Source organism: Bolinopsis microptera, chromosome 12, assembly GCF_026151205.1.
Source record: "Bolinopsis microptera isolate Bmic1 chromosome 12, MBARI_Bmic_1.0, whole genome shotgun sequence".
Classification (NCBI taxonomy): Eukaryota; Metazoa; Ctenophora; class Tentaculata; order Lobata; family Bolinopsidae; genus Bolinopsis; species Bolinopsis microptera.
The window spans coordinates 12,093,555-12,116,215 of NC_087083.1; the positions used below are offsets into that span (position 1 = coordinate 12,093,555).

The 22,661-nt window shown below is 39.2% G+C and overlaps 4 protein-coding genes across 5 annotated transcripts in view; all 4 read left to right on the forward strand.

Annotated features, from left to right (window-relative positions):
- The window catches only part of LOC134824344 (NAD(P) transhydrogenase, mitochondrial-like), a 1,149,555-nt gene that overhangs the window by 354,984 nt on the left and 771,910 nt on the right, over nucleotides 1–22,661 (forward strand). The window lies entirely within an intron of this gene.
- LOC134823911 (uncharacterized) lies at nucleotides 3,247–4,626 on the forward strand. Its single transcript, XM_063835509.1, has 3 exons — nucleotides 3,247–3,558; nucleotides 3,814–3,879; nucleotides 4,129–4,626. Exons 1-3 carry the CDS (start codon nucleotides 3,247–3,249, stop codon nucleotides 4,624–4,626), a joined length of 876 nt encoding a protein of 291 aa, XP_063691579.1.
- LOC134823912 (uncharacterized) lies at nucleotides 4,874–8,413 on the forward strand. Its single transcript, XM_063835510.1, has one exon. It carries the CDS (start codon nucleotides 4,874–4,876, stop codon nucleotides 8,411–8,413), a length of 3,540 nt encoding a protein of 1,179 aa, XP_063691580.1.
- LOC134824349 (uncharacterized) lies at nucleotides 8,644–14,916 on the forward strand. Of its 2 annotated transcripts, XM_063836239.1 has the most exons (12): nucleotides 8,644–8,785; nucleotides 9,041–9,156; nucleotides 9,327–9,407; nucleotides 10,871–11,001; nucleotides 11,188–11,362; nucleotides 12,063–12,138; nucleotides 12,287–12,412; nucleotides 12,993–13,109; nucleotides 13,315–13,483; nucleotides 13,823–13,928; nucleotides 14,118–14,337; nucleotides 14,409–14,916. In XM_063836239.1, exons 1-11 carry the CDS (start codon nucleotides 8,645–8,647, stop codon nucleotides 14,296–14,298), a joined length of 1,419 nt encoding a protein of 472 aa, XP_063692309.1. In that variant the 5' UTR covers nucleotide 8,644; the 3' UTR covers nucleotides 14,299–14,337; nucleotides 14,409–14,916. The 2 variants fall into 2 exon arrangements, with proteins under 2 accessions (XP_063692309.1, XP_063692308.1); XM_063836238.1 differs by having other exon boundaries at nucleotides 14,118–14,916.

The following is a 22,661-nucleotide window of genomic DNA, read 5'->3' on the forward strand; positions in this document are numbered from 1 at the left end:
AGTTTGAAGTTCGTCACGTACTAAAGGTCGACAAGCCCTTATTATAAGTTCGATACTATCCATCGACCATCTTACTATTTTGAGTAAACATTGGCTGGTACTTTGGGCCGGTCCTAACAAAAAACGTGATAGTCTAGTTAAGTGTAGAGTGATTCATCAGATCATCCGATTCCCTCTAGACGTATGTTGGCTACATCATATATCATTTCAAGTCCCAGTTAACAGTTAGACACACTCCTCATTTCGAGCTCCCCCAGACCAATTATAAAGTCTAATATTTCTGATCGCTTCAATTCCGTTACCAGTCTCCACAGCTGTATTCTATGTTGTTTGTTTATTTGTTTGTTTATAGAACCCGTCCCCAATATCGTATCGGAAAATGACTAAACTCTGGTCTGAGTGTGAATACGGGTGGTACCAGCTGCAAGTGTGTTCATTAACCATTTAGAGTTCTGTAAAACAGAAAACTGCATAATGCAGTTGTCTTATATAGTTGCTAGCTCTTCGTTGGGTATTATATATCCTTGTTATTGCGATTGGTGACGTGTCTTTAGTGATAATTCGATATTTAGATATGAGAGCGAGCGCTAAAAGTAAATACTTTTACTCATTCGAGCATATCCTTGATCTTAAACTATTCCCTAGTGTTTAATTTTGGTTTAAACACGTCAACTTAGTGCAGAATAAAGCAAGTTATACAAGTACAACTATTTCATACGTATCAAATTGGATGTGCTTTCGGTGGAGATATATAGCGCGGCCGTTTAGTTATGGTTAGGGTTTTAGCATATAACTATAAGACGTATAAGTATATACTTCAGATAAGAATATAGTTAGGAATAGGGTTGACCTTTCGAGTTTAGAGGTCGTTTTCCAAGCACTTTATCGACAAATTAGAAACTGTCTGCTTGAAATTATCCTAGGTCAATCGTAAAGGTTGATCTCATCAGTATTACAAGGGGTTCGACAGAAGGTACATGGTATCTGTGATCTTCGCTAACGACTGGTGGCAGATATCTTCGCTAACAACTCATGGAGATTGTGAATGTTATATGTTCACTGCTCAGTGCGCTACCTGAACTGTAGTTAGACACGTACGGGCGTTCGACAGGGATGAACGGTAGTCGTACAATGGTACATTAATTCTAATGGAGGTACTTTTACTTAGAACTGGTAGTATATTCTGATTTCTGAATTCCAGACATTATTTTAAGTAAGAAGAAATTGTAGCCGTATTCGATTAAGTCGATTAAGTCAGGGTACATATCAAATGATCAAATTAATTTGGTAAATTGAAACCTTCTTCCGGCAAAGTTAAATAAGCTATCCAATGATTTAGCTTCCTAGTGGAATTCGAAAACATTTTCCTTCCAATTCTGAGAAACCGTAGGTAGTAGATTTCGTGATCACGAGCGATTACTATCGCGAGGGATCACTTTAACAAACCTTACAGAAATCTTTTGTGATTCCTGGAAAAGTGGAATATGCACAAAATAGCGGATGTGACGCAGCCATTTATATTATCACTGTTTGTAAGCGTTGTTTTCGTTTGTTTGCCATGACGAATCCAGAAGTTTCCGTGAATAGGTTGACTAGATTTATCTTAATCACTTCAATATTTACTCTAGAAATAAATAAATACTTTTGCCCATGTGTTATTAATATTGCTGGTTTGATTCGCAAACTTATTTTAGTTTATTGAAGTTGGAAGTTTTTACCATGTTTCACGGTTGCGAAGTATAGTGGCCTCTAAAATTTCAAGCTTTTCATGTAAATCTAATTTCGTAAATTATCGCATTTATTGGCCAGATTTTCGAAAGTATTGCTACGATCATTTGCAACATGTAACGGTCGTTGACTAACACTAGATTTGGGTGTACGACATATTATGTTCATCCGATTTAAACGTGACAACTAATCCTAACCCTTACTGAAATACGCGTGAAGCTGGTAGCTGGAGTGAAATGTTCAGGGGTGAATCTTTTGGTACGTTAGGTCAACCTCAGCACGTTTTAAAAATACTGATTACGGTAACCATTGAGCATGACCCATGACCATTGTGCAGTCCCAAACTTGCAAAAGTGGATAAGGATATACACCACGCATGTACCGAGCGTGCTTAAAATTAATCACTTTACATTGGAACTTCTAGACTTTTCTAATAGGCCCTAGGCAGTTAAACTGTCACCAATCGATGTACTTATGAACACTGATTCGAATCACCCCATATGACTTAGGGTTAAAATGCTTCCCTGACGAGTTATCGGCGAAAAACTGTTTTGATCACGTGACATGAAGACATACCGAACTTGTATCTAGTTGATATGTACGGGTACCAAGGAGATGAGAATTTTAATTTTGGACCGTCTTCCTTATCGGCGCTTAATTGAGTTGTAAATACAATTTCCAGATTTGCTGTTATCTTATAATTTAAATTACGCGAAATGTACACTGTTTAAAGCGAGCTTAACTTTTCGTTGTTTATAAAAATGCATGAATGACTCTTTCGCTGATAAACTCCAAACGTATTGGAATACCTTAGTTTAAGAGAGACGGTCATTGGCTAATTCGTTAAGCTTATCTTTGAAGAAGTCGTTTTATTAAATCCAACTTCTCAATCAGTAAATTTGAAATGCTGTCCCAGCTCATTGTTCGTTTTGGCCCATTGCCAGCGACTAAATACAACTTATGTCTTTTCCGAAGTACCAAATTCCCTGATACTAATTGCTACCTTAAAATAGTCTAATCTTAAAATTTACGTTTCATAAATTTTATATTGATTAATCAATGACAAATGATAAGTAAGTCCGTTTTTAAAATCTGAATATTATTTTATTATTAATTTCTTCTTCTATTGTCCAAAATCTTTGGGACCGTAACAGCCTAATAGGGTCGTCCTAACAAAGACATATGTTTATTATTATACTGTTATATATGATATCTGTGCAGTTTTTGTTACGTGTTGATAATCTATCTCTATTTTATCGCTACATTATAACTGCCATTGTGCGGGTACTGTGTTTTTACTTTATACAAGTACAAGTACACGATGGATGATGATGAAATGGATACTCTTCAAAGATTGTCAGGTTACTCTTCCTACATTACCGAAGAGCATCAGGTCTATAACGCTTGGATCACTGAACTCGCAGAAGCTATGAACTGTAACAATAAACCAGAGTTTTCAGTTGAATATATTTCAAATATTTGTATTGTGCGTATCAGACAACCAGTGATCATGTAAATATGTATCTGGATATCAAGAAAGATATGGAGGAGTTGAAGAGCGATCTTATCCGATCGCAAAGTATTGTTATCAAGCTGCAGGCTGAACTTCTGGAAAGCAAATCGAAGCAGTTGGAATCCGTGCATTCCACCGTCAAGACCGCCGTTCAGGACACTTTTCAAGCTGGGATAATCACATACAGTCAAGCTGTTTCAAAAGCCGCACCTGTACTCACAGAAGAGAGTTTGAAAAAGGTTGTACAGAATGTTATATCAGGAGAGGATCGAACTAAGAATGTGTTAATATTTGGTTTCGAGGAGACTAGTGACTTAGTGAAAAGAATCTGAGTCATGAAGTTGGCGAGATGTTTCAGCAGATTGAAGAAAAGCCACACTTCGAAGCTGTCCGGGTTGGGAAGAAGTCAGCTGAAAAGATTAGACCAGTTAAAGTTTCTTTTGAAAATTCAAGTACAGTCCATCAGATATTAGTGAAAGCCAAAGAACTGAGACTGATTTCACGTCATAAAACTGTCTTCATTTCTCCGGACCGATCACCTGAGGAACGAACTATCCATCAACACTCAACAGTTGGTCTTAGAGATGAAACAGATTGCCAAAGAAGACATGCAGATAAACAATATTATATCAGAAGTGGTAAAATTTGTTGTAAGGACAAGGTTTAGGTAGTGGAGTGAACGATTTATAATAATGTTTAATGATATACATCCTTAAGTTGTTTTTTTACCGTTGCTATACTAACTTTTAATGTCAATAAGTAATTTGGTTTTGGATTTTTTATATCATACTCATTAACTGAATATCTTAGTTTGGGGTATATTCATAGGCCAGCCGCTTTGACATCGGCAATCTTTATTTTTATTTGGATTGTATGAACACCCAAAGCCAAAGTTGAGGAAGGAGAGGCCCTTTGAGAGAGCGAAAGACTGGAAGCTGATATGGGACGAGGATACACTACCTGCCCAGTTCCCACAGCACATCTACAACACAGCGGAGAGACCCGACATTGTAGTATGGTCGGATAGTTTGAGAGAAGTAGTTCTGATTGAACTGACTTGTGGTGACGAGAGTAACTTCAGTGACCAAGTAGCACGTAAAGAAGCACGCTACAACAGAGAACTGATTCCTGGCATCGACGGGTGCGGTTGGAAAGCTCTGCTCTTTACGGTAGAGATTGGGTGTAGGGGCTTCTGGCACCATACTGTACCAGCTCTATTTAACTACTTTGGATTGGCGAAGAGAACGAAGAATAAAGCCCTGAATGAGGCTGCTTTGGTCGCTCTTCGATGTTCCTATACAATCTGGTTAGCCCGCGACAACAAGAAATGGTCTACCTGCTACGACATCGCAAGGAGGCCAGAAGTCATAAACTGTGAAAGCTGAGTGTTGGGCCCATAAAACATGTTGAAAGCTGCAACCAGGATCACAAGTACTGGTGGAATACAGAATGACTTGCTAATCAGATTGATAGATGGAGTTGCTATCGAAAGATATAGAACTCAGGTAAACATCTAACCTGTAATAGTTTATTGTTGATTTTTCTCACACACGGAAATGGATTGTGCGCCTGCAGACGGGCGTGTTAGTCTGCTGACAGCTGGAAAGACTGCTGACGTCAGGGAAAGTGCTGATGACGATTGGGGAAAGACTCGATGACTTCAGGGAAAGAACTGATGACTCCTGTGAAAGAGCAGAGTACGTAACTGCCTCAGTAAGGCTCCTCGTACAGACAAATCACACTACGTCAACTAAAAGAGAATGCCCCAAGACCTCCGATCAGGTGGGGAGGATCAAAGGTCAACCCGGATTTAACGATGAAGGATCTTTGAGAGAATTTGACAATAGTACTTGTCAGTGGTGTAAGCGAATGTTCAAACAGATCAACAAACATCTCTGGAGATGCAAAATGAGACCGGCGGAGCTCGAACCCGAACCTTTGGTGAGGATAGATGATATCCGTAATACTATGTCGGAGCAGGAACCTAGCCAGGAACACAACCACAGAGCTACAAAGGAACCTGCCTGCTCAGACTTGCGTTTTCAGTTCATAGATCATGAACCGCCCAACATCGAGATTGAGGTTACAAAGAAGCTTAAATTACCACAAGCAGCAGAGAGAGGAATATGGAAAGGAATAGATGAAGATTTGGTTATGCTGTGTCACGAGATCGTAGAGAAGGATGAGGCGATCAGGCTTCAAAAGACTGAAGGGAGAATCTACAGCTACCTGGAATATAGATTTGGGGAAGAGAAGAAGATATTCGAACAGAAACAGCAGAGAGAGGACAGGGAGACTAAGGCGATTAGGGTTTCTAAGAGGATAGCAAAGAAAGATATGAGGTCGGCAAAGAGGAGTAAGGACACTAACGCTACAGCCACAGCGAAAAGAGAGTACCTCCGGCTGGTGCGGCTCCACAACAAAAGTCGACGCAATGAGCTCAAGAAGAAGAGGGGCAAGCAGGAGAAGAAAGAGCAGGATAAGTTTAAGAAGAACCCGTATGACTACAGCAAGAAGCTACTTAATGGTAAGCAGAACAACGCACCGCCAAGCTTCTCTAAGGAAGAAGCAGACAGGTTCTTCAAGAAGGAGTATAAGGACACGGACAGAGGTGCAATCTACACTAAGTTGGAAGGCCTTCCTGAGGCCAAGCCCCCAGTAGTTAAGTTCGAGCTGACAAAGCTGGACAGGGAAGATTTCGATGCAAAGCTGAAGAGCAGGCGTAATAAGTCATCCCCTGGTCCAAACGGTGTACCATATGTAGTGTATAAGAGATGCCCGAGAACCGCACACATAATCTTCCAAACCCTATCTACCCTGTGGGACAAGAAGATAGTGCCACTACAATGGCGATTTGGTGAAGCAGTCCTTATTCCAAAGACTGAGGATCTGTCAGACCCAAGCAAGTTCAGGAATATTACAAAGACGAACACCAGCGGCAAGTTGAACATGGGAATTCTAGCAGACAAAATGCTGGATTATATGGTGTCTAATAAGTACATAGACAAGTCAGTTCAGAAGGGCTTTCTGAAGAAGACTCCTGGTTGTCTTGAACACACCCAAGTGCTTATGGAAGAACTAAAAGACGCCAAATCTACTAGACGTCAGATATTCGTTGTCTGGGTGGATTTAATGAATGCATATGGCAGAGTCCCACACAACTTGATCCTCTATGCCCTCCGGCATTACAACTTCCCTGAATGGCTCATAGATTACATGTTTAAGTACTATGATGAACTGATTGTAAGGGTGGTAACCAAAGACTGGAAGTCAAATTGGTTCTACTACATGTTAGGCCTCTTTCAAGGAGACCCTCTTTCAGTAGTGTTGTTCCTGATTGTATTCAACTTACTGTTAGATCTTCTACAAGATCAAAAAGAACTGGGTTATAAGCCCTCCTTTAGCTCGCAACCTACATCGAATCGGGCTTTTGCAGATGACCTAACACTTATGTCCTCCAGACTAGAGAAGGTAAAGAAGCAGATAGAGTTGATGGAGCAGTTTTTGGATTGGAGTAGGAAAATGAAGGCCAAGCCTAGCAAGTGTGTCTCCCTGGGAATGAAGGTGATAGATGGTACGTACCAGGCTTATGACCCAGAGATATTGATTGACGGCCAGATAATCAGCTATGTAGGAAACAACCCGATTAAGTTCCTGGGCCACTGGATCTATGTCGATCTAGGGTTAAATGACACTAAACAACGGATTGAAGACAAACTAAAAACTCTGTTTCAGACAGTGGATGAGTGTGGTCTCAACGGTGTCATGAAGTGTTGGATCTACAATAACATGCTGACTAGCAAGATGTCCTGGGATCTGATGATTTACAACCTTCCTGTAAGTTTTGTGTACGAACTGGATGCTATCTGCACCAGATTCTTGAAGAAGTGGTTGGGTGTTACTAGATCAATTACTGTGACAGTCCTGTACAGGAGCAAGGATTACTTCGGGCTAAACTTGAAGAAGCTGAGTGACTTATACAAGTCTCTTCAGGTATCAAAGGGACACGCCCTGAAGAACAGTGATGACACCAAAGTTGTAGAAGCCTATAATAACAAGAGAGAGAAACAGGAGAACAGCCCGAGATGGTCTTATACAACGGAGCTGACGGCAAGAGAGCGAGATCTTTACTTCCAGGAGTTGGTTGGAGTAGTGACTAAAGACCGAGTAGGACTCGGATGCAAACCAAAGTTGACTGAGAGGCAGAAGCTAAGGCAACTGGTAGAATTGGTGTCAGAGAACGACATGCTAGTCACCCTGGTAAATAAGGGAGTACAGGGCAAGTTCTTGACATGGGAGAACACGATGCAGTTAGACTTAGGATGGAACAGCCTTATCTACAACTACAAGATGAGCCCGGCTCTCCTTAAATTCCACCTAAACTCGACACACGACGTGGCTAATACCCCTGCAAACATGAAATTGTGGAACTACTCGAGTACAGGAAATTGTGCACTTTGTGGATGGAAGACGTGCAACATCAAGCATATCCTAGCCGTCTGCAGTGTAGCAAGAAACTCCAAAAGGTACAACTGGAGACATGACAACGTCCTACGTGTTATAGCCGGAGCCTTGCTTGACCAACTCAAGATGTACAATTCCTCAGGTTCCACGACCTCCGACAAAGAATGGATACGGTTCAAGTCGAAGGATGGGAAGTATGAACACCCAAAGCCAAAGTTGAGGAAGGAGAGGCCCTTTGAGAGAGCGAAAGACTGGAAGCTGATATGGGACGAGGATACACTACCTGCCCAGTTCCCACAGCACATCTACAACACAGCGGAGAGACCCGACATTGTAGTATGGTCGGATAGTTTGAGAGAAGTAGTTCTGATTGAACTGACTTGTGGTGACGAGAGTAACTTCAGTGACCAAGTAGCACGTAAAGAAGCACGCTACAACAGAGAACTGATTCCTGGCATCGACGGGTGCGGTTGGAAAGCTCTGCTCTTTACGGTAGAGATTGGGTGTAGGGGCTTCTGGCACCATACTGTACCAGCTCTATTTAACTACTTTGGATTGGCGAAGAGAACGAAGAATAAAGCCCTGAATGAGGCTGCTTTGGTCGCTCTTCGATGTTCCTATACAATCTGGTTAGCCCGCGACAACAAGAAATGGTCTACCTGCTACGACATCGCAAGGAGGCCAGAAGTCATAAACTGTGAAAGCTGAGTGTTGGGCCCATAAAACATGTTGAAAGCTGCAACCAGGATCACAAGTACTGGTGGAATACAGAATGACTTGCTAATCAGATTGATAGATGGAGTTGCTATCGAAAGATATAGAACTCAGGTAAACATCTAACCTGTAATAGTTTATTGTTGATTTTTCTCATAAGCGGGATAAAAATGCTTTATTTCATTTCATTTCATATTATTGTAACGACAATCTCATGCAGGCATCATGAAGTATAACGAGATGATGATATTAATTTGGTGCTGCTTGGGTGCCCTGTGTAACTCGAGCATGGCATTTTCTCTTGGCATCTTACAAAACTATATTTACAGTGCTTTTTTGTATTACTCACCTCGACCTGAACTTATGGTAAGTTATTACTTGATGTTGCTTGTCACTTTTATTTACGTAATTTGAATGGTGAAATTATTTTATTTACCTCATAGTCCTATGACGTATAAGCCATAAGGTGGTATTTTGAGGTTTCTTGATCTATAAATTTGAGCCGTACAAATTAAGATTGATATACCTAACAATCGAGTGTAAACTGTAAACCAATTTCAACAAAGTTAAAAATGACTAAATTTTTCATTCAGCGTGAGTCAGTTAATTGATTAATTTCAGCAAAGTGGTCAAGATATAATGCACGTGTTTGCCACAACTATATTGATGGTAGGATGTGGTTTCTGTTGGACTTTGGGTTACATTAAACTCGTCCTCTCACCCCTTGTCTTCCATATGTGAGTCTTGTTGTAATTTTTGAGGTGCATTGAAAAATGAACACTAATTTTTACCGAGATGTATGCGATAACGCAGGAATGAAAGGTAAAGAACTTTAATTTGTATTAACGTACGTATACTTATACTTATAGTCGATTATGATGAAACTAAGTTAAAAATCTGTTTCAAGATGCGCAACCGTGATTTTGATTGGAGCAACAATAACTCTGAAATGGTGGTACCCGACAATTGCAGCTTTCACCATCTACTGGTAAGAAAAAATACATTAATTATCTAAATGAATCCAGTTGTGATCAATTTCGAGTTGCGTAATTACCTTAATTCCCAAAAATTTGGGCGACAAAAAATTTGAGCGGGCCTCTCGCCCAAATTTTTTGCAGACCAAATTAATTGCATAAATCTTTTCCGTCTGCTAAATTTATTGCTAACCAAACTTTTGGAATTTGGCATGTGGCCCTGAAATCTATAGAAAGATGGCTTTTTCTTCATATCCAAGTGAAATAATATTTGAAATTTTAGTTTTCTAATCTGTCATTCATGGCTTGACCAAGTTAAGTAAAAAGGCTTATATTTTAAATGAATAGAAATAACTGGAATAGCTAACAGCTACTAATAAAACAAATGGCTAGAGCCAGAGGTACGGATAGCTAGAGATTTAAACAAGATCTGCAAATGGATTATCATCCACCGTAAAGTCTGATCTACAAGCATCAGTTATACCCGACTTCTCAAAGCCTTTTCTTGTGTCATCTGGCCTCCCTTTTAAATATACAAAAAGTTCGTTGATCCAACGAGCGTGTACTTCACGGATCACTGTCAAGCGGGTATCAATTTTCACATTGTCTGATGAAACTCCTCCATTGAGCTGACACACTATGTTTTTCGAGTACCAATCTTCGTACTTATTGCGCATGAATTTCTTAGCCAGTCCATTGATAGATATGTCCAGGGGCTGTAGATGATGGGTCATATTAGCTGGAACTTTCTGAAGGATGCAGTTGTTGGCTGTCATCAGATCTTTTAGTGTCTGTGTGTGTTGGCGCCCGAAACACATCTGATATCAGTAGCGCTTTCTGCTCAGGGTTGTTGATGGAGGCTCGAACTGATTCTATGTGGGGAAGAAGGATTTTCTTAAAGAACTGGACACTGGTCAAACCTTTCGACCATCTGGTGAGGCGTCATAATGATAATTGTATGTGAAAGGGGTATGATAAGATATGCTGAGTGTAAGTAGACTAAACTATCTGATTGAAAGACTAAATATCACTATTGTATATCTATCATTTTGTACTGTGCCATCATCACTGTATTTTTTAGTAGTTATTGGGCAGATCGTAAATTTCATAACGTGAAACAACTCAGACTACCACCTACATGCTTAAAATTGAAAGCAAAATGACTGGAATAATAAGGAATAATAATGAACTAAGGCAAATATCTAACTGAAATTTTAGTGGAAAATCGTTCATTTTTCGAAGAATTTGTGCCCAAATTTTCGGTCGCCCAAATGAGTTCAAATTTTCTGCCCAAATTTTTCGGGCTCAAATAAATTGTGCTCAATATAATGGCACACAAATTTTTGGGAACTAAGGTATTTGTCCCTCCCTCCTCTGAATCAGGCTATTATCTAATAAAAGACAAACCTACTGATGCGGCGTAGTATTTTTAAATTTCCTGTTCACTGTGATATTATCATTAGAAAACTTTCTTCAGTGTGATTAATGGTTACTTGACGGGAGTGCTGCACGTTTACTTCTCCGAAGTTTTGAGTAAGTTAGATCCGAAGAAGTCAGGACTCTACAACGGCCTCTACGGGTTCTTCTTTGGGGTGTCTGGAATTCTCGGTGAGATTGTTTTAAAGATTATATCACAATTTTCATGTTTTTAAAAACTAAAACCCAAATTTCTCTATAATAGCAGATTCGTTTGTGGAGAAAAAGTAAATAGTTTTCGGATTTCGATAGCCATCGAGATCCTATAACGGATAGTCTATAAATAACTGAACATCTAATCCTTGTTCATCACCTCAGCAAATATCATAGCTGGTCTATACATCAATCCTGCGAACAACATGGTCAACAAATTCCCTCATCCTGTCGACAACTCCGATTATTCAAATCCAAGCAAAGTGTTTTTAGTGTATAATGTCAGCGTGAACTCTTATGACGCGGACCCTGATATGATAAACAGAACTTGCGACTCTTGGTAAGTCTTAAGTTGTACTTTGTTATAATGATATGAATCCTCATTTTATGATTCTTTGAATCAGAAATGTTTTGGTGAGTAACTCAATATAATACACTTATACACAATATAATACACTTCACGGAGATGTCAGATACGATATTTACTATCAGATTTTTATGGCGCAAAGTGGATGTAAGATGTAACAGTGCCATTCAATTTTTTCATCATCAGTATTTTTTTCGTAAAATATTATCTTATTAGTGCAAGGTGTATTAATATATTAATAAACCTTCTATGATTCCTATAAGTATATTATGTTACTTTTGAAGTGTTTTCTGGTGGTTTATTGTTAATCGTAGTGTGGTATATATCAATAAATCTTCCTATGATTACTATATGATATATTTAAAGTTTTAATTGTTCCTAAATATATTTGTTTTTGAGATGATTTAGTTGTTTGTACTTGCTGGATATTTTCACCTCACCCTTTAGAACCGCTCTGACATGGTTAGTACCTGACACTTGTGTCAGTTGCTAACCATATGGGCGGTATACAAGCACATTATTTCATTTCATTTCATTTCATTTCATTTCATTTCATTTCATTTCATTTCATTTCATTTCATTTCATTTCATTTCATTTCATTTCATTTCATTTCATTTCATTTCATTTCAAATCATAGATGTGAATATAAATATTTTATAGCAACTATTCCAGGCTGATATATGGAATGTTCTACGCCGTCTGCTATTTACCTGGCATTTACTTCATCAGTTGCAAAAAATCTTCAGAGGTAAAATTGTATTTTATTTTGATCAGGGCACATATTGTATGATATATGCTGTGGACAGCTGAAAAAGTTTTACTAATTTAATAGACTAATAATAAAATTTGTTTGTTAAATCTGTTGATCTGTAACAATATATTTGTATCACTTTTAGAAACGAAAGCCCGGCACAGAAGAGTTAGAATCTGCTTACGATACATCAGTTTTACTGGATAACGAGCAGGATATGATCAGTGGAGGATACGGAAGTACAAACGAATACACCCACAGTTTTGAGAAGGTATGTGGCACATGATACGTCTTGTGACGTCATCATGTGACACGTCATGTGACGTCATCGTGTGACACTTCACACGTCTTGTGACGTCATCATGTGACACTTCACACGTCTTGTGACGTCATCATGTGACACTACATGTGACACGTCATGTGACACATGATACGTCTTGTGACGTCATCATGTGACACTACATGTGACGTCATCGTGTGACACTTCACACGTCTTGTGACGTCATCATGTGACACTACATGTGACACGTCATGTGACACATGATACGTCTTGTGACGTCATCATGTAACACATCATGTGACACTTCACACGTCATGTGACGTCATCATGTGACACTTCACACTATATGTGACACGTCACCATTATCGTTTACGGATATACGGTTGTCAAACACCAAACTCAGGGTAATTTGACAAAATTATTTTTGTAAAAATATGCGGTGGAAGTTTCACGGAAAGACATACAATTTAATCAAGGTCACATACGGGTTCAAAGTAAGAAGGGCAAAATTCCCTCCCTGTCAGGAGTTAATAATTCTTGCAAACATTAACAATCATATTATTTATCTCAGGAGTTGGATCTAGGAGGGAGCTTCGCGTTCTTTTTTGGTTCCAAAGAAGCATACCTGTATCTTAGCTGTACTGTTTCTATCGGAATTGCTAGCTTGGTGTCAGCAGATCTGTACAAGGTTCGATTCATTGATTCTTCCTGTTTTCTATCATCGCCCATCTTATCATATATACCTTAAAAGCAATATCTACAATGTAGAGTCTACATTGTCATAAGTCTATTTTACGACATAATCTTATTCTTTAGTAGGGTATTGATACTGCTTTGATAAAAATAAATAATACACTGTACTCAATTAAAATATTAACATTAAAATACTTCAGTCCTATGGAATGAAAGTGTACGATAATGACAGATTTTACAACTTGGCTGGCACCGTGGTACCTTTAATTGGGGGAGCTGGTAGAGTTTTGTGGGGTGCTCTCTACGATCATCTCTCTGAGAAGTGCATCTTTGCTTTCAACAGTCTTGTCGTTACTGTTTCTCTCGTCGGTAAGGGATATTTACATGGAATTTTAACCTGTTCATACAGTATCTATATTGGTTGTAGATAATGGATTGTCATCGAAATTAGAGCTTTTAAGACACGTCATATAGTTGAAAATTAGGATATTAGTGATTTGTAGTCATGACTTTGAATGTAAGAGTAGTCAAGTATTGAAGGTTTCTAGTCAGACTCCTAGCTTGGTTGTCAGCTCAAGGATGATGATTTGAGGGAGCGAAATAGGAGTGTGCACTGTGCAACCAAATGAGTTTTAAGGGCATACTTACGAGAGCTGCTTCAAGAAATAAATTATAAAACAATCGATATCATAACGTGCTCAATTACAGGGATGACAATGACAAGACATTATCCCTTTCTGTACATCTTCTTTGTAGCAACAACTGCTAGCAGTCTTGGAACCATGTCCTGCCTCGCCCCCGCCATCAAGAAAAGGTTTGTTATAAAAGTTCTGTGTCCAAAAGTTACTTGTGCAACAGCGGCTTTGACTGTTTGAGTTCGAATCCAAGTTAAATACGATTATAAGTAAGGAATCATGACCCTCAAAGGTGTTTCTGATCACATCTCCATCCTAACACTAAAGTTAAAGTCCAAGTAACAACAAATTAACCACCACCGCCCCAGGTTCAGCAACTGCTCCTTCTCGCTGATACTGGGTCTGGCTATGTGTGGGGAGGTGCTGGGTACTCTCCTCTACATGCTGGTAACCAGCGCTCTGGCTCACTTGTTATCGGATGCTGTGATGCTCTACATCCTAGCTGTGCCTCCTTGTATTACCTTCCTCTTGTCTCTTGTTACCTTGTGAGCGCATCATACGTAACGCGTTATACGTAACGCGTTATACGTAACGCGTTATACGTAACGCGTTATACGTAACGCAACATATAGGTAACGATCAGGACTGTTTTAAAGAAGGAGACGCGTGATCTGTGGTTGAGGTGGCTGGTGCTGGCGCTGGCTTAGTCAACTGTTAACAGGAACCAAGATTCAGAACAAATAATGACTGATAAGATCGTCATGAGCTGTTTAGAAATAAGTGGGATACTGACAACATGCGAGATTACTAGTTTTCTAAGTTTTCATAATATGGAGAGTGTCTGAATTTGCTTAACAACCGGATACTTGATTAGAAAAAAGTAAGGATAGTCTTTTGTACGACCAACAGAGGTCTTAACTTTGATGTTTGACCCGAACAACCAGCTAAATGTTATTTGTATTTAATGTGTAAAATTCTAAATGGACATCACCTGGGCCACGTGATTTGTTTATCTTGCATGATAGAGTTGCCACCATAGTACTCAGTACTTGGCAGTTGAAAAATTATTTGATAAGCTATCAATTAATCCTAATTTCATTAATGAGAGTGTTTCGGAAATGTCATATCACAATTTTTGCATAAAGCCGAAGAGGTTTTACATTTAAAGATTTGATATTTGATTTTGCATTAGCGATTAATAGTATTTGTTTCGAAGATGTTATATCATAATCTCTGCATGAAGCTCAAGATCAAGATTTGTTTTGACAATTAATTGATTTACTTTTTGCAGCTATAACTTTTTATTTCTATACGATTTTATATAAACCCCTCGTGTTATTATTAGAATTATTCCTATGACTCATTGATACTCTTGCATTTGGCTAATTTACGAAATATCGAGAAATAGACAGTTTATGAAGAAAAAAGCCAGTGCATGGATTGCATCGGCTTAGACTTATCACTTAAAGGTGCACACCGAGGTAGGGAAAATTTTTTAACATTATTGTTTATTTACTCAATCTGATAGTCAAGCGAATATATTAACTTCCGCAAAATTCAGGGACACGTAATACTTCTTTACTGAGGTCTTGATTTCCATAAGAGTCCTCCTACAAAGGGAGGCTCTCCAGAATGTGTGAAGTGTGCTCGTGTCTGATATCGCAGGAATAGCAATCTCACACAGGCTGACTTTCAGCTTCACCGCCACCTGCTTGGGTGATGGTTGATGTTAATAAGTATTAGCGGTGTCCCGCCTATTTAAAGCTCAAACTAGCTCTTTCCTAGTTTACACCGGAGGCGCCATATAGAGAATTTCCTTGGATAGCTGTCACGTGAAAGTCACGAGATATCGATTGAGCGCGTTTACTGGTTGGATATATAGCGCGTGATATTGAGCTACTATGCAGAGGCAATTATGCACCATATAAGGTGTAATTACTTGCTGCATCTAGCACGTGATATTTGCAAAGCTAATTACACATCCATATAAGGCGTAATTAAGAGCTCGGAGTTGCAAAGGGAGTTGTAATAGCGTGAAATTGGCTGGTTGATTAGGTGTAACAGTACATACAAGTAAATGTTTCGTAAACTATGTTGGGGTATAAATGCAACTTTGGTTTTAGAATAGTGTGTGAGGACGCGTACAGATGGAAGTGCACTGATTTGTTGTTCAAATGGTTAGAATAAAGATTTGTCCGAACCGGCTGAAATCGTTGTTACGTTGAAAACTGTCTCGATTACCTTGTTACCTAGCTAGTAACTTGGTATGAAGAGAGAGTGGAAACCAGACGAAAGTAAGACGAAGTCTCGGGGATCGGGGATGCAGCCTACAATGGGCATGAATATATAGAGGGCCCTAGGTTGCTCCCCAGATCGGCAGTCCAATAACACATTTTCTGAAAATTTCTAATTTTCAAACTTTTCATCAGTCCTACCACCTACGCCACTGCTATGTAATAAGCGCCATGAGCTGGCACAGAATTTGTTGTCTCTGATTTTGATAAATTTGGTACCAACCAAAAGTTGCCTCTAAGTGTGAATAATGAAAATTCACCGTTTATCAGCGCTTGACTAGAAAAAACCACAACTTTCTCACTGAATTTTGATTGAAAAATGCCATTAATAGTTTATAACTTAAGTAAAACAAAATTTAGGTAAAACAAAATTGAAATTTTATTGCCAAATTACAATGAATAAATATATTTGAACATCAGCCCCGACCGATCAGCAATATCTACAATAATGTAGAGTCTACATTGTCATAAGTCTATTTTCCGACATAATCTTATTCTTTAGTAGGGTATTGATACTGCTTTGATAAAAATAAATAATACACTGTACTCAATTAAAATATTAACATTAAAATACTTCAGTCCTATGGAATGAAAGTGTACGATAATGACAGATTTTACAACTTGGCTGGCACGGTGGTACCTTTAATTGGGGGAGCTGGTAGAGTTTTGTGGGGTGCTCTCTACGATCATCTCTCTGAGAAGTGCATCTTTGCTTTCAACAGTCTTGTCGTTACTGTTTCTCTCGTCGGTAAGGGATATTTACATGGAATTTTAACCTGTTCAAACAGTATCTATATTGGTTGTAGATAATGGATTGTCATCGAAGTTAGAGCTTTTAAGACACGTCATATAGTTGAAAATTGAGATATTAGTGATTTGTAGTCATGACTTTGAATGTAAGAGTAGTCAAGTATTAAAGGTTTCTAGTCAGACTCCTAGCTTGGTTGTCAGCTCAAGGATGATGATTTGAGGGAGCGAAATAGGAGTGTGCACTGTGCAGTGTGCAGTGTGCAGTGTACACTGTGCACTGTGCAGTGTGTACTGTGCAGTGTGTACCGTGCAGTGTGCAGTGTGCACTGTGCAACCAAATGAGTTTTAAGGGCATACTAACGAGAGCTGCTTCAAGAAATAAATTATAAAACAATCGATATAAAACACCGCTCTCCATATCATAACGTGCTTAATTACAGGGATGACAATGACAAGACATTATCCCTTTCTGTACATCTTCTTTGTAGCAACAACTGCTAGCAGTCTTGGAACCATGTCCTGCCTAGCCCCCGCCATCAAAAAAAGGTTTGTTATAAAAGTTCTGTGTCCAAAAGTTACTTGTGCAACAGCGGCTTTGACTGTTTGAGTTCGAATCCAAGTTAAATACGATTATAAGTAAGGAATCATGACCCTCAAAAGTGTTTTTGATCACATCTCCATCCTAACACTAAAGTTAAAGTCCAAGTAACAACAAATTAACCACCACCGCCCCAGGTTCAGCAACTGCTTCTTCTCGCTGATACTGGGTCTGGCTATGTGTGGGGAGGTGCTGGGTACTCTCCTCTACATGCTGGTAACCAGCGCTCTGGCTCACTTGTTATCGGATGCTGTGATGCTCTACATCCTAGCTGTGCCTCCTTGTATTACCTTCCTCTTGTCTCTTGTTACCTTGTGAGCGCATCATACGTAACGCGTTATACGTAACGCGTTATACGTAACGCGTTATACGTAACGCGTTATACGTAACGCAACATATAGGTAACGATCAGGACTGTTTTAAAGAAGGAGACGCGTGATCTGTGGTTGAGGTGGCTGGTGCTGGCGCTGGCTTAATCAACTGTTAACAGGAACCAAGATTCAGAACAAATAATGACTGATAAGATCGTCATGAGTTGTTTAGAAATAAGTGGGATACTGACAACATGCGAGATTACTAGTTTTCTAAGTTTTCATATGGAGAGTGTCTGAATTTGCTTAACAACCGGATACTTGAAGTTAAAAAAAGTAAGTCTTTTGTACGACAAACAGAGGTCCTAACTTTGATGTTTGACCCGAACAACCAGCTAAATGTTATTTGTATTTAATGTGTAAATTTCTAAATGGACATCACCTGGGCCACGTGATTTGTTCATCTTGCATGATAGAGTTGCCACCATAGTACTCAGTACTTGGCAGTTGAAAAATTATTTGATAATTAATCCTAATTTCATTAATGAGAGTGTTTCGGAAATGTCATATCAAAATTTTTGCATAATGCCGAAGAGGTTTTACATTTAAAGATTTGATATTTGATTTTTGCATTAGCGATTAGTATTAATTGTTTCGAAGATGTTATATCATAATCTCTGCATGAAGCTCAAGATCAAGATTTGTTTTGACAATTAATTGATTTACTTTTTGCAGCTATAACTTTTTATTTCTATACGATTTTATATAAACCCCTCGTGTTATTATTAGAATTATTCCTATGACTCATTGATACTCTTGCATTTGGCTAATTTACGAAATATCGAGAAATAGACGGCTACCTAGTAAGAACCTTCACATAATCATGAGTCTCTCTGGTTAGAGCATGTGAGAACCTCTCTCTCTCTATCTCTCTATCTCTCTCTCTCTCTCTCTCTCTCTCTCTCTCTCTCTCTCTCTCTCTCTCTCTCTCTCTCTCTCTTTCTCTCTTTCTCTCTCTCTCTCTCTCTCTCTCTCTCTCTCTCTCTCTCTCTCTCTCTCTCTCAAAAATTCTCATCAAAAATGTAGTAAAGTCTCAAAAAATTAATTTAGAATTTAATAGGTAAGCAATATCATATTATTAAAGTATCAATCGGAACATCTCATTAAAAACTATAAGTATTACTGTAACTACAAAATAAATCAGTATATCCTCTTGGGAGGGAGTGCTTCTCCTGAAGCGTGGAGTGTGCGAAGCACAGTTTGGTTCCGGTTGCAGATATCCCTGGCCACTGGTAGAAGGTTTTTAAGCGTGGGATTTATCAGCTGGAGGAGTCCATGTCGGAGAGAAGGTAGGTCAATCCTCGCTGCCTCTGCTATGCAGCGCTTCCTGCCGAAAAAGGACTCAGATATCCGACACCACGGCTACACCCACTTGGTCGTAAACCACAGCAGAGGCTTCGTCGACCCCGTCACCGGTGTTCATACGAATACATGTGAGGGCATGTGGTTTCACGCCAAGAGGCACATGCTACGAGGACACGGCAGGACGCGAAGAGACTCCTCAGCCCTCTACATCGCCCTCGCTGAATTCATCTGGCTGAGAAGGAACCACCTGACCCGCTCCGGCCCTTCCGTCAGAAGATATTTTAACCAGGAGCTCCCGCAGTTGATGCGTAGAATTTTTGATTAGAATGTGTTTAATAGTTTTGTAAATATACCGATTGATTATGTAATATATTGCTTACAGTTTAATGAAATTAAATATAATAAATAGATATTAGATATGTGTCTCTGAAAATTATATTGCTCATATATATTATATTGCGATAGTATAATACTAGTATAATACTATCGCAAATATAAGTAGGTAATAAATGATATCATTGAGGTTAGTAGCCCAGCCATAATTCATTGCCCGAATGACCGTGCCCCAGGTGGTTTTGCCCGAGATGTGCCCGAGGTGTGCCTGAGATGTGCCCCAGGTGTGCCCCAGGTGGTTCTGCCCGAGGTGTGCCCGAGGTGTGCCCGAGATGTGCCCAGGTTCTTTTCCCAAGGTTTCCCAATTACCATGCCCGAATTTTGCCCGAGATGTGCCCGAGGTGTGCCCGAGGTGTGCCCCAGGTGGTTCTGCCCGAGGTGTGCCCGAGGTGTGCTTTGTGCCCCAGGTGTGCCCGAGGTGTGCCCCAGGTGTGCCCGAGTTTGTGCCCCAGGTGTGCCCGAGGTGTGCCCCAGATGTGCATCGGCAGATTACCGAGTTACCATAGTTTAAAATCGGAACAAAATTAATGGCATATACTATAATAATGTGGAGTCTGCAGTAGTTCATTAAATCAAAAAGACGCAATTCAAAAATTGATAGACTGAATATATAACGATTCAAAAATAAAATTCGGGACACCATGAAAAATTAGCTTCCAGAAACGGAATTCATATTGTTCAGGCCAAACGGATAAAGTGTCTTCAATTTGTTAATATAAAACTGTTCTGACTTTCTAATATTATCTGGGGATGTAGAACACAAAATATCAAAATGGAAACTTTCATTGAAATCAGAACTCTCCCTCAAATTATGAACTGAAAAAAGATGTGCCCCTAAAACATTCTCGTCATCAAAATCTCTGTGGCTCTCAACATTCCCCTTACTACTCGCCTCTAAAATCTCATAATATTTACTGCAATGACCATTCACACGTTGGCTGAGGCTGGTGACTGTTTTTCCCACGTATACGTTATTAACAGTACAAAGTTTGCACGTCGCGCCATGCACAATGTTGCGTGTCTTACAGTTACCACCTTGAGTTCTGACTGAGTGTCCATTATTGGAGACCATGGAATTGCCACTAACAAGGTGACAAGTTTGGCAGGGTCTGCCTTTCTTCTTCTCACCAGGTTTGGTGCATGGGTCAGTTGTTCTTGACTCTGAACCTAAGGCAAGCTTCTTTCTCTTGAATAAAGTGTCCTTTAAGTTAGAGGCTCGCCTGGTGACCACTTGGAGTTTAGGGATCCTCTCAGGGTTCTCACTGCTCCATGTACGGCTATTTGAGATGATGTTACTGGCCTCTTTAGCCTTTTCCTTGGTTTCCTCATAGCCCGCACCGAATGTAACAATCCATGGTGTGAAAGAAGGGGGACCCTGATCCTTTTCCTTGTACTGTAAAGTTCTTGGTCTCGACCTGACATCACTGATGACCTCTCTCACCATATCAGTAGGATATGAAGACCGCTCAAAAAACAACTGAAGCTCTGCCAATCTCTCATCCAGCAAGACGTCATCATTGATTATCCTTCTGTATCGAAGTGCCTGTGAGAAGACTATACTCCGGAAGGTATGTCGTGGATGGAAACTTGAGAATTCAAGATACCTGTTGGCGTCACCAATACTACTCATAAAAACCACATCATAGCAAAATCTGAATTGAACATGAATTAAAAATCAGCCAACAGAGTAATACAATTACAACTATTTTTTGTGTTTGAGATCAAACATAAAAGTTTACAGAACGTTCAACGTCTGGATTGTGGATGTTATCTTACAAAAATATAAAAAGAACATATTATCGCAGCCAAAAATAACCAAAAATCAAGTATCAAATTTTATTGAATTAAAAACAAGTTTTTCATCATCATACAGAAAACAAAATTTTCAAAATCTACTGTCAATCGAAATCTACATAAACATTAAACATGTGCGTCAGTTGTCGTGAAGTCAGAAGTTTCGGGTGAACTTGAACACCCGGCCGGGCTCCTGTCAAAGAGTAAAACATTTTCCGGATTGAGAATTCCTCTGTTTGCTGTTATCTTGTAAATTATAGCAGTTACTACAACCACGAACACTGAAATATAAGACGTCATTATACGAATTGTTTTATGATTTATAAAGTTTTGTACCTACCAATACAGTGTAATGGGCATTTCACATTATAAAGTACATACTATAGGCGGTAGTACTACATACTTCATACTACATACCTACTAATGTAGACGTTATTGTTCTTAGACCTACTAATATTTGCCAAAGAAAGAAACAACTAGCATAAATAAAATATTAATTACATTATCTGCAACATTAAAATTCAACATATCGTCTCCTGGCCTTACCTAAAACAGTGCAGACAGTCAAAAAGAAAGGATTCTCAGTAATAAGGAAGGGTACACGTAAAGGGACTATATCAGTGTCTCCGCAGCATTGGTACACGTTTGTACCGTTAAACTTTACTTTATACAGCAATCTATCACACATTCTATAACACGGTGTTTTTAAGTAATTAATTAATTAAAACAAATTATATCGTTAGAATGTAAGACGGTTCAATCAAATATGGTATCTGCAGTAGTAGGTGTACAGCAATACTAAGGTGATAGTATTGCTGTACAGTGTACAACTACAGCTATAAGTAATCCCGATTTTTTTGTGAAACTTAGTTTCGAGAAAGCAGTTGACCAACAAACTAGGACCGGTGACCCAACTTTTGAGGGGGACCCTGACCCCAGCCGCCAAACGGTGCCCGCGGGGCAGCCACGCCCATATTTGGTCCAAATTAGGCCCAATTTAGCCAAATACCATGAATATGCCCAAAACCCAGATTTTATGTGCTCTACTTGTAGCTAGTGGTCCTTTGAACTCATATATGAATTTTTTTTGGACAAAAAATGACTGAGTTATGAGCTAAAAAGTACGTGCCCATATTTGGGCATACGCACTAAATTTGATCGATTTTGGCCCATAAATTTGTCAAATATCAATATTTTTGAATGAAACCAACTTTATATGAAGGGTAAGCCTAAACTACACATTCTCTATGATTAATAATAATTGATTATCAGCTCAATATCTAACTAACTGTGGATTCTGTGTTCAAATAATCGCAAAAAATGAACAAAATCGCCCATATCTCAGTTCGCGATATTTGCAAAACTGACTTCGCTCAAAACAATAGAACTCAATAGGGTTTCAATATT